At 53.6% G+C, this 15,835-nt stretch overlaps 1 protein-coding gene across 1 annotated transcript; it reads left to right on the forward strand.

Annotated features, from left to right (window-relative positions):
• Window positions 1–974: 974 nt before the first annotated feature.
• lin7b (lin-7 homolog B (C. elegans)) lies at window positions 975–15,835 on the forward strand (the record flags this gene model as incomplete). The annotated part of the gene is made up of 5 exons (XM_070862126.1): window positions 975–1,025; window positions 5,971–6,089; window positions 8,944–9,015; window positions 11,668–11,877; window positions 15,704–15,835. Coding segments are annotated over exons 1-5 (570 nt in total), but the record flags the coding sequence as incomplete, so codon positions are not given.

The raw sequence follows: 15,835 nt of genomic DNA on the forward strand, positions 1-15,835 counted from the left end.
ATTGTGTGGTTTAGCCTCAGATGTTAGGAAGAGGGATGGAGTCAGTGGCTGGGGAACAGAGTTTGTGGCGGGGACCGAAAACAATGGCTTCGGTTTTCCCATTATTTAATTGGAAGAAATTATGTTTCATAACGCTCCTGTCAAGCGCCTTGGGGCATTTTATAATGTTAAAGGCGCTATATAAATGCAAGTTATTATTAATATCCCAGATTTCGAGATTTAAATTTACTCTGTGAATATTGGCGAGGTAATGGGGGGGGGCAATGACGAAAGGGGGTTAATGGGGGGTATTGGGGCAAAAAGGAGAACATAAGAAATAGGAACAGGAGTAGGCCATTCGGCCCCTCGAGCCTGCTCCGCCATTCAATAAGATCATGGCTGATCTGATTATGGCCTCAACTCAACTCCACTTCCCTGTTCTCTCCCCATAACCCTTCACTCCCTTATCGCTCAAGAATCTGTCTATCTCCACCTTAAATATACTCAATGACCCAGCCTTCACAGCTCTCTGGGGCAGAGAATTGCACAGATTTACAATTAGGCAATGGAGAAGCAATGGGGTAATAGGGTGCGATAGGGTTGGTTAATGGGGTAATGCGGGTAAATGGGGCAATGGAGAAGCAATGGGTTTAAGAGGTAATGGGGTAATTGGGGGTTAATGGGGGGTTAATGGAGCAATGGGGTTTGGGGGCCAATGGGGGTTAATGGGGCAATGGTTTTTTGGGGGCAATGGGGGTTATTAGGACAATAAGGGGGTTAATGGGGTAATGGGGGTTAATAGGGTAATGGGACAATGGGGGTTAATAAGGTAATGGGGGGGTTTGGGGCAAGTCCGGGTCTTGCTGAGCCACCTGTGGAAACAGCGACCCCACTGGCGGAACGCGATCACTGCAGGGAGGCGGGTCCGCGCGGTGGGCGGGGCCCGGCGTTGCTAGGGCCGGTCACGTGGCCGTCGGCCGTTGCCGGTCAGGTGACAGCGGCCTCGGCCATGGCGGCGCTGGCGGAGACTCTGTCGCTGGAGCGAGGTGAGAGGCGCTGGGCGGGGGGAGACGGCAGTGGCAGTGGCGGCCCTGGCCGCTTCACTTCTCGCAGCCTCGTCCCGGGGGCCGCCCGCTGCCATTTTAATCATTTGATGCATTAGGGGAGCCGCTATCCGGCCGGCCAATCACAATCGACTGTCTAGTGATTGACAGCAGCGCCGACCAATGGGCGGGCGGGGCGAGGTCCCTTGATTAATATTCATAAGGTGACACGGCCAATAGAAGGAGGAGAGGCGGGACCTCTGCAAATTTCTAATTTTTCAATCCCCATTGAACCCCCAGAATCTCCTCCTCACCTCTGGGTCTGGGTATAAGTCCTTCAGCACAAATATACACACCTAACACTGGAGTACTGAGGGAGTGCCGCACTGTCGGAGGGGCAGTACTGAGGGAGTGCCGCACTGTCGGAGGGGCAGTACTGAGGGAGCGCCGCACTGTCGGAGGGGCAGTACTGAGGGAGCGCCGCACTGTCGGAGGGGCAGTACTGAGGGAGCGCCGCACTGTCGGAGGGGCAGTACTGAGGGAGCGCCGCACTGTCGGAGGGGCGGTGCTGAGGGAGCGCCGCACTGTCGGAGGGGCCGTCTTTCACACGAGATGTTGAACCCTGTCTGCCCTCTCGGGTGGATATAAAAGATCCCGTGGCATTATTTCAAAGAAGAGCAGGGGGAGTTATCCGCGGTGTCCTGGCCAATATTCATCCCTCAATCAACATCACTAAAACAGATTATCAGGTCATTATCACATTGCTGTGTGTGGGAGCCTCCTGTGCGCAAATTGGCTGCTGCGTTTCCCACATTACAACAGTGACTGCACTTTCAAAAGTGGCAACACTGCATTGGCTGTAAAGTGCTTTGGGAGCTAAGGCTATATAAATGCAAGTCTTTCTTTCGCTGAGGGAGTACAGAACTGTCTTTTGATTAGATGTTAAACTGAGGACTCTTTGTCTGGGTGGATGTAAAAGATCCGGTGGCACTATTTGGAAGATGAGCGGGGGAGTTATCCCCAGTGTTCCAGCCAATATCTATCCCCTCAAGCAAAACATGAAGGAAAGAAAGACTTCCATTCATATAGCGTCTTTCGCAACCACTGAACGTTCCAAAGTGCTTTACAGCCAATGAAGTACTTTTGAAGTGTAGTCACTGTTGTAATGTGGGAAACGCAGCAGCCAATTTTCACACAGCAAGCTCCCACAAACAGCAATGTGATAATGATCAGATCATCAGCTTTAGTGCTGTGAGTTGAGGGATAAATATTGATGAGGACACCGGAAGAACTCTTTTGCTTTTCATCGAAATATTGCCGTGGGATTTTTTACGTCCACCTGAGAGAGCAGACGGGGCCTCGGTTTAACGTCTCATCTGAAAGACGTCACCTCCGACAGTGCAGCACTCCCTCGGCACTGTACTGGGAGTGTCGGCAATGGATTCAGTGCTGAAGTCTCTGGAGTGTGACTCAATCCCACAACCTTCTGACGCAGCAGAGAGAGTGCTACCCACTGAGCCAATGTCTGACACCCACCACTAAAGCAGATTATCTGGTCATTCATTTCAAGTTCTGTTTGTGGGATTTTGCTGTGTGCAAATCGGCTGCCACATTTCCCTAATTAACAACAGTAAATGTACATCAAAAGTAATTAATTGGATGTTATATAAATACAAGTATTTCAGAACTTGGTGCGTTCAAGTCCTACTCCTTAGAATTGTGCACAAAAATCTAGGCTGACACACCCAGTGTAGTGCTGAGAGAGCGCTGCACTGTCGGAGGGACAGTGCTGAGGGAGCACCGCACTGTCGGAGGGGCAGTGCTCAGGGAGTGCCGCACTGTCGGAGGGGCAGTGCTGAGGGAGTGCCGCACTGTCGGAGGGGCAGTGCTGAGGGAGCGCCGCACTGTCGGAGGGGCGGTACTGAGGGAGCGCCGCACTGTCGGAGGGGCAGTGCTGAGGGAGTGCTGCACTGTCGGAGGGGCAGTACTGAGGGAGCACCGCACTGTCGGAGGGGCAGTGCTGAGGGAGTGCCGCACTGTCGGAGGGGCAGTGCTGAGGGAGTGCCGCACTGTCGGAGGGGCAGTGCTGAGGGAGCGCCGCACTGTCGGAGGGGCGGTACTGAGGGAGTGCCGCACTGTCGGAGGGGCAGTACTGAGGGAGCACCGCACTGTCGGAGGGGCAGTACTGAGGGAGTGCCGTACTGTCGGAGGGGCAGTGCTGAGGGAGCGCCGCATGTCGGAGGTGCCGTCCTTCAGATAAACCGAGGCACCGTCTGCTCTCGCAGGTGGATGTAAAAGATCCCATGGCACTATTTTGAAAGAGAGCAGGAGCGTTATCCCCGGTGTCCTGGGCAATATCTATCCCTCAATCAACATAACAAAAACAGATTATCTGGTCATTATCACATTGCTGTTTGTGGGAGCTTGCTGTGCGCACCTTGTCTGCCATATTTTCCACTTGGGTTAGATGCAGAGTGAAGCTCTCTCTCGGTCTCTCTCTGCTATCCTGTCTCATTCCGGTCTCTCACCTGCTAACTCTAAAACTAGAAGCTGTGAAGTGTATGAGAGAAAGCCTTCGATTTACACACTTATTTTGCAATTCTGTGGAACGGGGTTCTACTGGTAAGGTTCTGAGGGGGGATTGACAGGGTAGATGCTGAGAGGCTGTTTCTCCCTGGCTGGAGTGTCTAGAACCAGGAGGCGCAGTCTCAGGATAAGGGGTCGGCCATTTAAGGCAGAGATGAGGAAGGGAATTTCTTCAGAAGGTGGTGAATCTTTGGGATTCTCTGCCCCAGAGGGCTGTGGATGCTGAGTCTCTGAATATATTCAAGGCTGAGATCGATAGATTTTTGCAGTCGAGGGGAATCAAGGGATATGGAGATCAGGCGGGAAAGTGGAGTGGAGGTCGATGATCAGCCATGATCTTATTGAATGACGGAGCAGGCTCGAGGGGCTGTAGGGTCTAATCCTGCTCCTGTTTCTTATGTTCTTCTTGAACCGCTGCAGTCCGAGTGGTGAAGGTGCTTCCACAGTGCTGTTGGGGAGCGGGTTCCAGGATTTTGACCCGGCGACGATGAAGGAACGGTGCTAAATTTCCAAGTCAGGGTGGTGGGGAACTTGGAGGTGGTGCCTATAGTATAATTTGCGGTGTAGTGCAGCTACTCTGCACAGTTCACCAGTTGCCTGGTTTATTTCGAGCTCTCGGCATCGGTTTCTCTCCTCATTGAGCTGGATAGCTTGAAGCAAGCCTCTGTTTCTGGGAAATGAAACCAATAGTATCGGAGTGAGTAGATCATTGATTTGAATCCTGGTTTGTGCTGACGTCTGGGCATCCATGCGTGCTAAGTCTGTGTTCCTTTTTGATTTCCCTGCACCACACACCATGAGTGACCGCACGCGCGAACAGGCACCGGATCCCTCGCTCGAGCATCAAGTTCACAAAAAAAACCCATCAAATCGAAGGGACCCTGGCACAAGACCATGAGACAGCTCTGCTGTGCAGCATAACCAGGAACATCGAAAAGGCAGAGAGAGTTTAAAATGTCTGCATTGAATTGGTTGAAGTGAGCAGCCAGGGCTGTTCTCTGCCCGAGTGGGAGGCACTAAAGCAGGCGCAGAAACGCAGTGATAACGCTCTTGATTCCAAGTCCCCACAGAACAGACAAAGAAGGTGAAAGAGAAAAGATCTTGCATTTATGTAGAGCCTTTCACGACCACCGGACACCCCCGCAAAGCGCTTTACAGCCAATGTAGTACTTTTGGAGTGTAGTCACTGCTTTAATGTGGGAAACACGGCAGCCAATTTTGCGCACAGCAAGCTCTCACAAACATCATCATAGGCAGTCCCTCGGAATCGAGGAAGACTTGCTTACGCTTTAAGATGAGCCCTTACATGGCTGAACAGTCCAATACGAGAACCACAGTCTCTGTCACAGGTGGGACAGACAGACGCTGAGGGAAGGGGTGGGTGGGACTGGTTTGCCGCACGCTCCTTCCGCTGCCTATGCTTGGTTTCTGCACGCTCGCGGCGACGAGACTCGAGGTGCTCAGCAGGTTTTAGTGATATTGGTTGAGGGATAAATATTGGCCCCAGGACACCAGGGAGAACTCCCCTGCTCTTCTTCGAAATAGTGCCACGGGATCTTAAACGTCCACCTGAGAGAGCAGACACGGCCTGGTACGAGTGAGACGGGGGACCCAAAACCTCGTGCCTGGGGGAGGGTGAGGGAACAGAGACCATTTTGGCAAGAAAGAAAGACTTGCATTTATATAGCGCCTTTCACGAGCACCGGATGTCTCAAAGCGCTTTACAAAGTACTTTTTAAACGTAGTCACTGTTGTAATGTAGGAATCGTGAGGGTTGGGGGTGGATAGGAAGTGATGCCTCATACCAGGGAGGGGGGGGGGGATAGGGAGCGAGATTTCATACCAAGGGGGGTGGGGTTAGGGACCGAGACCTTGTATCGAGGTGGGAGGAGGGTGGGGATAGGGAGCGATACCTCGTACCGAGTTGGGGGGGGGGGGGGGGGGTGTGGGATAGGGATGAGACCTCGTACAGCGTGGTGGAAGGGGGTTAGGGAGCGAGACCTCGTATCGAGGCGGGAGGAGGGTGGGGATAGGGAGCGATACCTCGTACCGAGGGGGGGGGGATAGGGAGCGATACCTCGCACAGCGTGGTGGAAGGGGGTTAGGGAGCGAGACCTGGTATCGAGGCGGGAGGAGGGTGGGGATAGGGAGCGATACCTCGTACCGAGGGGGGGGGATAGGGAGCGATACCTCGTACAGCGTGGTGGAAGGGGGTTAGGGAGCGAGACCTCGTACCGAGAGGGGGGGGGATAGGGATGAGACCTCGTACAGCGTGGTGGAAGGGGGTTAGGGAGCGAGACCTCGTACCTCAGCACTCTCCCGAGCTGATCGAATCACCATTCCTGCTCTCCGTGTGTTGCAGATGTTGCGAGGGCCATCGAGCTGCTGGAGAAGTTGCAGCGGAGCGGCAATGTCCCACCGCAGAAACTGCAGACGCTGCAGCGAGTGCTTCAGAGCAAGTTCTGCTCCGCCATCCGAGAGGTGGGTGCCCAATCCCTGCCCGTGACTGCGCTCCCTGAACTCCAATTTGCCCCTAACACTCGCACAGGATTACCCAAGCTATACGGCACAGAAACAGGCCATTCGGCCCAACCAGTCCATGCCGGCGTTTGTGCTCCACTCGAGCCCCCTCCAGTCTTTCCTCATCTAAATCTATCGGCATAACCCTCTGTTCCCTTCTCCCGTCAAACTCACTCAGCTTAGTTAGTAATGAATGTTGTATTGTAGCCCTTCCTGAGTGCCCCAGCGTTTGAAGGAACAAGCTTATTTGCGAGTTTTATTCTGGCATCTGGTTAAACATGAATTTTAACAACAGCAACAAAGCACCTTTAGCATAGCAAAGCGCTTCACAGCGGTGTTACAAGACAAAACAAATAAATTTGACACTGAGCCACATAAGAAGAAATGACGGCAGGTGACCAAAAGCTTGGTCAAAGAGGAGTGTCTTAAAGGAGGAGAGAGAGGCGGAGAGGTTTAGGGAGGGAGTTCCAGAGCTCGGGGGCCCAGGCGGCTGAAGGCACGGCCACCAGCTGATCGAATGGTCTCAGTCTTTGAGACAAAGAAGTCCATGAGCTCCTCACACTTGTTGTTTACGTGAGGGTGGTGGAGACAGGGGAGAGGGGTTGAAGAGGACGGTTAGCAGTAGAGAATAGTAGCCGGGAGTTATCTTTGCATTTAAGCTGACTGTTTAAATGTTATCATTTTAAAAAATTTTACCCAGAGAGCGGTGAGAATGTGGAACTCGCTGCCACAGGGAGGAGTTGAGGCGAATAGTATCGATGTATTTAAGGGGAGGCTGGATAAACACATGAGGGAGAAGGGAAACAGAAGGATATGGGGATAGGGTGAGATGGAGAGGGGTGTGTGGAGCGTAAACATCAGGCAGACCAGTTGGTCTGTAAATTATATGTAACGTACCTGAATTATCCGTCTATATCTAGAAATATATTAAAAAGCTGAAGCCTTCCTGTCAATTCCCATGTCCACATTTATAATGGAAACTGCCTATGTCAGCCCGTTTCATCGATGAACATAAGAAATAGGAGCAGGAGTCGGCCATTCGGCCCCTCGAGCCTGCTCCGCCATTCAATACGATCATGGCTGATCTACCTCAACTCCACCTTCCCGCATTTTCACCGTATCCATCAATTCCCTTCGTTCTCCAAAATTTATCGACCTCTGTCTTGAATACACACAAAGACAGCCTCCACAGCCCTCTGCGGTCGAGAATCCCAAAGATTCACCACCCTCTGAGCGAAGAAATTCCTCTGTGACCCCTGGTTCTAGACTCTCCAGCCAGGGGGAAATAGCCTCTCAGCATCAACCCTGTCAATCCCCCTCAGAACGTTACATGTTTTAATGAGATCATCTCCCATTCTTCTAAGCTCCAGAGGGTATAGGCCCAATCTACTCAATCTTGGTCTTAATGCCCTTTTGCCTTTGTCAGTGTAATATCTTGCCGCTGCATACTTTGCTGTCTACAAAAGCTTGATTTCTGTTGTCACACACTTGTGTCAACCTTTTCCATTATATATTTCTACACTCACATTTAGAATGGAAAATATCAATGTAAATGTCGTGCTGTAATTACACCCTCCAACCAGTGGTGGCGCTGCAGGACCAGCACTGCCGGGCAATTATACGTGACGCGTTTACATACATAGTTTCTATTATAAGGTGGACGTCGAAATATATAATGAAAAAAGCTGGCAAAAATAAGGACGGACTTTAAAGCGTCTGCGAGTCTCGCGAAAATGATCTCTCGCCTTCTAAACCCGCTTCACCTGAAGCTGACACTTGACCTCTGCAACTCCATGGGAGATCAGCCAGTAATATTTCCGCTTACTTCCTGTGATACTCTTCTCACCACATTTGATTAACAGCGCGATTGTTGTAATTATACCAGCAAGATGCCACAAGAGATCTGTCGGTATTAGATTCTCATCCACCAGTGGCTGTCCTTTGTGCTGAGATGATTACAGTTATTAGTCTATTCCACTAATTTTCGAGAATAGTGCGCTGTTCCATAATGACACAGGGTGCTGTGGGAGTGCTTCGGCACACAGGCTGCCACATTTTTTGCAATTCCCTGTTGGCGCGCTGGGAACCACAGACTTGCAGGCACTGCATAGAATTCCTGGCCTGTCACAACCGTACAAAGGGGTTTGCATCTGTGTGGGTGGATTTTAGCAGTTGCCACTGACATAACGTAAGAGCATAAGAAATAGGAGCAGGAGAAGGCCATTCGGCCCCTCGAGCCTGCTCCGCCATTTTATACGATCATGGCTGATCCGATCATGGACTCTGGTCCACCTCCCTGCCTGTTCCCCATAACCCCTTAATCTCTTATTGGTTAAGAAACTGTCTATTTTGTCTTAAATTTATTCAATGTCCCAGCTTCCACAGCTCGCTGAGGAAACGAATTCCACAGATTTACAACCCTCTGAGAGAAGAAATTCCTCCTCATCTCAGTTTTAAATGGGCGGCCCCTTATTCTAAGATCATGCCCTCTAGTTCTAGTCTCCCCCATCAGTGGAAACATCCTCTCTGCATCCACCTTGTCAAGCCCCCTCATAATCTTATACGTTTCGATAAGATCACCTCTCATTCTTCTGAACTCCAATGAATACTCAACCTACTCAACCTTTCCTCATAAGTCAACCCCCACATCCCCGGAATCAACCGAGTGAAGCACGGGGTTCTCGCCAACAACTGTGCTTTGGGAATTTTCTCTTGTCATGCAGTTTTCCTTTCTTTTCTTCCGTCAATTTGTCCCAGAGTGGCGCACGGGCTATGGGAGGGGTCACTAATGGACTGTGTGTGTTTGTCCTTCCAGGTATACGAGCAGCTTTACGAGACGCTCAACATCAACGGCAGCCCTGAGATCAGGGCGCATGCAACAGCCAAGGTACCACTGTGCGGTTCGGTGTGATTCAATGCCGTGGCTCAGTGCCGTAGCACTCTCTCGCCTCTGAATGGTAACAGATTGGTAAAGGGGAGGTGCAAGGAGACCTGGGTGTCATGGTACATCAGTCATTGAAAGTTGGCATGCAGGTACAGCAGGCGGTGAAGAAGTCAAATGGCATGTTGGCCTTCATAGCGAGAGGATTTGAGTATAGGAGCTGGGAGGTCTTACTGCAGTTGTACAGGGCCTTGGTGAGGCCACACCTGGAATATTGTGTTCAGTTTTGGTCTGAGGAAGGACGTTCTTACTATTGAGGGAGTGCAGCGAAGGTTCACCAGACTGGTTCCCGGGATGGCAGGACTGACATATGAAGAAAGACTGGATTGACTAGGCTTATATTCACTGGAATTTAGAAGAATGAGAGGGGATCTCATAGAAACATAAAATTCTGGCGGGATTGAACAGGTTAGATGCAGGAAGAATGTTCCCAATGTTGGGGAAGTCCAGAACCAGGGGTCACAGTCTAAGGATAAGGGGTAGGCCATTTGGGACCGAGATGAGGAGAAACTTCTTCCCTCAGAGAATTGTGAACCTGTGGAATTCTCTACCACAGAAAGTTGTTGAGGCCAATTCGTTAGATATATTCAAAAGGGAGTTAGATATGGCCCTCATGGCTAAAGGGATCAGGGGGTATGGAGAGAAAGCAGGAATGGAGTACTGAAGTTGCATGATCAGCCATGATCACATTGAATGGTGGTGCAGGCTCGAAGGGCCGAATGGCCTACTCCTGCAACTATTTTCTATGTTTCTATGAGTCAGTAGGTTGTGGTACCAAATCCCCATTCCAGAGACTGGAGCGCAGAAAATCTCGGCTGACACTCCAGTGCAGTACTGAGGGAGCGCTGTGCTGCCGGAGGTGCCGTCTTCTGGATGAGCTGTTAAGCCGAGGCCCTGTCTTCCCCCTCGGGTGGATGTGAAAGATCCCACGGCATTATTTGAAGAAGAGTTAGGCAATTTTCTTTTTTTTATTCATTCCTGGGATGTGGGCGTCGCTGGCCAGGCCGGCATTTATTGCCCATCCCTGATTGCCCCTTGAGAAGGTGGTGGTGAGCCGCCTTCTTGAACCGCTGCAGTCCCGTGTGGTGAAGGTGCTCCCACAGTGCTGTTAGGGAGGGAGTTCCAGGATTGTGACCCAGCGACGATGAAGGAACGGCCGATATATTTCCCAGTCGGGATGGTGTGTGACTGGGAGGGGAACGTGGAGGTGGTGGTGTTCCCATGCGCCTGCTGCCCTTGTCCTTCTAGGCGGTAGAGGTCGCGGGTTTGGGAGGTGCTGCCGAAGAAGCCTTGGCGAGTTGCTGCAGTGCATCTTGTAGATGGTGCACACTGCAGCCACGGTGCGCCGGTGGTGGAGGGAGTGAGTGTTGAAGGTGGTGGGTAGCGTGCCGATCAAGCGGGCTGCTTTGTCCTGGATGGTGTCGAGCTTCTTGAGCGTTGGAGCTGCAACTCATCCAGGCAAGTGGAGAGTATTCCATCACACTCCTGACTTGTGCCTTGTAAATGGTGGAAAGGCTTTGGGGATTCAGGATGTGAGACACTTGCCGCAGAATACCCAGCCTCTGACCTGCTCTTGTTGCCACAGTATTTATGTGGCTGGCCCAGTTAAGTTTCTGGTCAATGGTGACCCCCCAGGATGTTGATGGTGGGGGCTTCGGCAATAGTAATGCCGTTGAATTCTCCCGATGTCCATGCCAATATTTAACCCTCACCCAAATATAAAGAAACAGACTGTTTGGTCCTTTATCTCATTGCTGTTTGTGGGAGCTTGCTGTGCGAGAATTGGCTGCCGCATTTCCTACATTTCAACAGTGACTATACTTCAAAACTAGTACTGAATTGGCTGGAATAAGAGCATGAGAAATAGGAGCAGGAGTAGGCCATTTGGCCCCTCGAGCCTGCTCCGCCATTCAATAAGATCATGGCTGATCTGATCTTGGCCTCAGCTCCACTTCCCTGCCCGTTCCCCATAACCCTCGACTCCCTTATCGTTCAAAAATCTGTCTATCTCCGCCTTAAATATATAGAATGATCCAACCTCCACAACTCTCTGGGTAGAGAATTCTAAAGATTCACGACCCTCTGAGAGAAGAAATTCCTCCTCATCTCCGTTTTAAATATGCGACGCCTTATTCTGAAACTATGCCCCCTAGTTCTAGTTTCCCACGAGGGGAAACATCCTCTCTCTATCTACCCTGTCAAATCCCCTCAGAATCTTATACGCTTCAATAAGATCGCCTCTCATTCTTCTAAACTCCAACGAGTACAGGCCCAACCTTTCTTCATAAGACAAGCCCTTTCATCTCAGGAATCAACCTTGTGAGCCATCTCTGAACTGCGGCCCCTTATTCTAAGATCATGCCCTCTAGTTCTAGTCTTCCCCATCAGTGGAAACATCCTCTCTGCATCCACCTTGTCAAGCCCCCTCATAATCTTATAGGTTTCTGTAAGATCACCTCTCATTCTTCGAAACTCCAACGAGTACAGGAATGCGCTTTGGACGTCGTGAATGGCGTCCTATAAATCGTTCTCTCTCGGCAGAGAAAATACTCCCATCCGTGTGGGCTAATGTGTTTCCCCTCTTTCTCTGTACTCCAGGCAACAGTTGCGGCTTTCGCAGCCAGTGAGGGTCACGCACACCCTCGGGTGGTGGAACTTCCAAAAACAGAAGAGGGACTGGGCTTCAACATAATGGGCGGGAAGGAGCAGAACTCGCCCATCTACATATCCCGAATTATACCCGGTGGAGTAGCGGACAGACATGGAGGACTTAAGCGGGGTGACCAGCTTCTGTCGGTGAACGGAGTGGTGGGTGCCAAGGTTTGCTAGATGTGATCGGTAACAATGACTGGGTGAAGCTGGGCGAAGGATACGCCGGGTTTAGTGCACTGTTTTTTTTAATTAGTAATGCACTTATTTCAGAGAACACACTTGAACATCACCGGAACAGGATCAGGCCATTCAGCCCCTCGAGCCAGTTCCGCCATTGAGGTAGATCATGGCTGATCTCCATCTTAACCGCCTTTACAAACACACAAAATTCTTACAGGGCTTGACAAGGTAGATGCAAGGAGGATGTTTCCCCCGGGCTGGGGAGTCTAGAACCAGGGGGCACGGTCTCAGGATAAGGGGTCGGCCATTTAGGACTGAGATGAGGAGAAACTTCTTCACTCAGAGGGTGGTGAATCTTTGGAATTCTCTGCCCCAGAGGGCTGTGGAGGCTCAGTCGTTGAGTATATTCAAGACGGAGATAGATTTTTGGATATTAAGGGAAATGGGGACAGTGCAGGAAAGTGGAGTTGAGGTAGAAGATCAGCCATGATCTTATTGAATGGCGGAGAAGGCTCGAGGGGCCGAATGGCCTACTCCTGCTCCTAAATCATTATGTTTTTATCATAGGAACAGTAGGAGGCCATTCAGCCCCTTGAGCCTGTTGCACCATTCAGTTAGATCAGTGCTGATCTGATCTCTATCTTAACAGCATCTACCCACCTTCGTTCCGTAACCCTTCCCTTACCCAGCATAAATATATCAATCTCAGCTTGAAAGCTCCTAATGACCCCCAGCCTCAACAGCTTTTTGGGGAAGAGAGTTCCAAATTTTCACTACCCTTTGTGTAAAGAAATGCTTCCTGACATCATCCCTGAACAGCCTGGCTCTAATTTTAAGGTAATGGCCCCTTATTTTGTTGAGTCTTGTGAACATCACGTGACAGGCTAAGCCACTCCCAACTCAACAGCTCTACAATTTTAATGTAAAACTTGAAATCAAGTGCCGCCCCCCCTTACTAAAAGGACACTAGAACCGACAAATTAACAAATTAACCTTTGAAAAACTACGGTCAAATGAAAATGTGGTTGCCGGGGGTGATGATGCACTCCAGTCCCTCCGGCGCCCACCTCTCGCGGACACGGCGTGCTCCATCTCCAGGGACACCCTGGCTTGGAGGTAACCGTGGAAGAGAGGCAGGCAGTCGGGCTGAACGACCCCCTCGACTGCCCGCTGCCTGGACCGGTTAATGGCCCGCCTTGGCCAGGCCCAGGAGCAGTCCTACGAGGAGGCCCTCGGACCTGCCCGCTCCCCTCCGCACCGGGTGCCCAAAGATCAGGAGCGTGGGACTGAAGTGCAGCTAACAATCGAGCAGCGGCCCCTTCAAATAATGGAAGAGGGGCTGCAACCTCACACACTGTACATACCCATGGAACACGGACTCCTCGACAGCTCTACAAACCTGTGAGCATACTCTCGGGTGTATACATTGCAACAGTTACTCCAGATGGGGTTGAACCAGAGCTTTGTATAACAACTTAAAGACTGGCAAAGCACTGGTCCAAACTGGGGTTTGGTTCATCCACTGGGACTCTGCCTGCATGGTCCGATAGACTCGCCCATTGGCTTGCCATTCGTCTGAACCTGACTCTGTCTTCACGAAGAATGGTGCGAGGCCAACGCCTTCCTTTGTGTTTCCTCTCAATTGGTGGGCTGTCACGGTGATGTGGCCTCCCTCGGCTGGTGGGGACCTGGGGTAAAGGGACTGGATTGGCTGGGTGTAGCGCCATGGGGTGATGAGAGCAGTGTTGGGTTTTTTGACTTTTTTTTAGCCCCGACATGTTTATGTGCTTTGTGTGTGGTGCCGGGTCTGTGCACACAGCCATTGGGGCTCGATGGAGTTTTGCTGGCTATTCGGCCAAATCAGATGAATTTAAAGCCCTTTTTTTAATTACATGCTAATTTAGGGGGCTGTTTGGCAGTTAGTATCGACAGAGACTATGGAGAGCCTGTCTATTACTTTCTGCCCCCATGCCCTCCCTGCCCCTCCTCTACCCACTTTCCCCTCCCTCTCCCTTTTCTCCCCCGTCCCCTTCATTCCTCCTGTCCCTCTCCCCAACCCCCCCCCATCTCCCTGTCTCCCCCCTCCTCCCTGTCCCCCCCCCCCTCCTCCCTGGCACCCCCCCCCTCCTCCCTGTTCCCCCCCCCCTCCCTGTCCCACCCCCCCCTCCTCCCTGTCCCCCCCCCCTCCTCCCTGTCCCCCCCCCCCTCCTCCCTGTCCCCCCCCCCTCCTCCTCCCTGTCCCCCCCCCTCCTCCCTGTCCCCCCCCCTCCTCCCTGTCCCCCCCCTCCTCCCTGTCCCCCCCCTCCTCCCTGTCCCCCCCCCCTCCTCCCTGTCCCCCCCTCCTCCCTGTCCCCCCCCTCCTCCCTGTCCCCCCCCCTCCTCCCTGTCCCCCCCCTCCTCCCTGTCCCCCCCCCTCCTCCCTGTCCCCCCCCCTCCTCCCTGTCCCCCCCCCTCCTCCCTGTCCCCCCCCCTCCTCCCTGTCCCCCCCCCTCCTCCCTGTCCCCCCCCTCCTCCCTGTCCCCCCCCCTCCTCCCTGTCCCCCCCCTCCTCCCTGTCCCCCCCCTCCTCCCTGTCCCCCCCCTCCTCCCTGTCCCCCCCCTCCTCCCTGTCACCCCCCTCCTCCCTGTCCCTCCCCTCCTCCCTTTTCCCCCCCTCCTCCCTTTTCCCCCCTCCTCCCTTTTCCCCCCCTCCTCCCTTTTCCCCCCCTCTTCCCTTTTCCCCCCCTCCTCCCTGTCCCCCCCTCCTCCCTGTCCCCCCCCTCCTCCCTGTCCCCCCCTCCTCCCTGTCCCCCCCTCCTCCCTGTCCCCCCCCCCTCCTCCCTGTCCCCCCCCCTCCTCCCTGTCTCCCCCCCCTCCTCCCTGTCTCCCCCCCCCTCCCTGTCCCCCTCCTCCCTCCCCCACCTCCTCCCTGTCCCCCCCACCCCTCCCCGTTCCCTCCTTCCCGTCTTTCCCCTCCTCCCCGTCTTTCCCCTCCTCCCCGTCCTTCCCCTCCTCCCCGTCCCTCCCTTCCCCTCCTCCCCGTCCCTCCCTTCCCCTCCTCCCCGTCCCTCCCTTCCCCTCCTCCCCGTCCCTCCCTTTCCCTCCTCCCCGTCCCTCCCTTCCCCTCCTCCCCGTCCCTCCCTTCTCCTCCTCCCCGTCCCTCCCTTCCCCTCCTCCCCGTCCCTCCCTTCCCCTCCTCCCCGTCCCTCCCTTCCCCTCCTCCCCGTCCCTCCCTTCCCCTCCTCCCCGTCCCTCCCTTTCCCTCCTCCCCGTCCCTCCCTTCCCCTCCTCCCCGTCCCTCCCTTCCCCTCCTCCCCGTCCCTCCCTTCCCCTCCTCCCCGTCCCTCCCTTCCCCTCCTCCCCGTCCCTCCCTTCCCCTCCTCCCCGTCCCTCCCTTTCCCTCCTCCCCGTCCTCCCCCCCCCCACCTCTCCGCCCCCCCCTCCTCCTCTCCGTCCCCTCCTCCCCGTCCCCCCCCCCCCCACCTCTCCGTCCCCCCCCCTCCTCCTCCCCGTCCCCCCCTCCCCGTCCCCTCCTCCCCCCCCCCCCAACCTCTCCATCCCCCACCCCCTCCTCTCCGTCTCCCCCCCCCGTCCCCCTCCTCCTCCCCGTCCCCCTCTCCCATCCACCCTGACCCCTCCCCCGGTCTCGCCGCGTGTGTGTGTGTGTGTGTGTGTGTGTGTGTGTGTGTGACACGGAATAAGGATACCAAAAGCAGCGTGGAGGAGGGGAACCAGCACAAATGTATAAAAGACACGTTTCGCTGCGGCGTGTTGCTGAGCCTCACATGTTGGTGCTTCTCTTGTCGCCCCCCCCTTGTGTTCAGAGCGTGGAGGGCGAGCAGCACGAGAAGGCGGTGGAGCTACTGAAAGCTGCACAAGGCACGGTGAAGCTGGTGGTGCGATACACGCCCAGGGTCCTGGAAGAGATGGAGGCGCGCTTTGAGAAAATGAGGACC

This window comes from Pristiophorus japonicus, chromosome 19, assembly GCF_044704955.1.
Source record: "Pristiophorus japonicus isolate sPriJap1 chromosome 19, sPriJap1.hap1, whole genome shotgun sequence".
In the NCBI taxonomy this organism is placed as follows: domain Eukaryota; kingdom Metazoa; phylum Chordata; class Chondrichthyes; family Pristiophoridae; genus Pristiophorus; species Pristiophorus japonicus.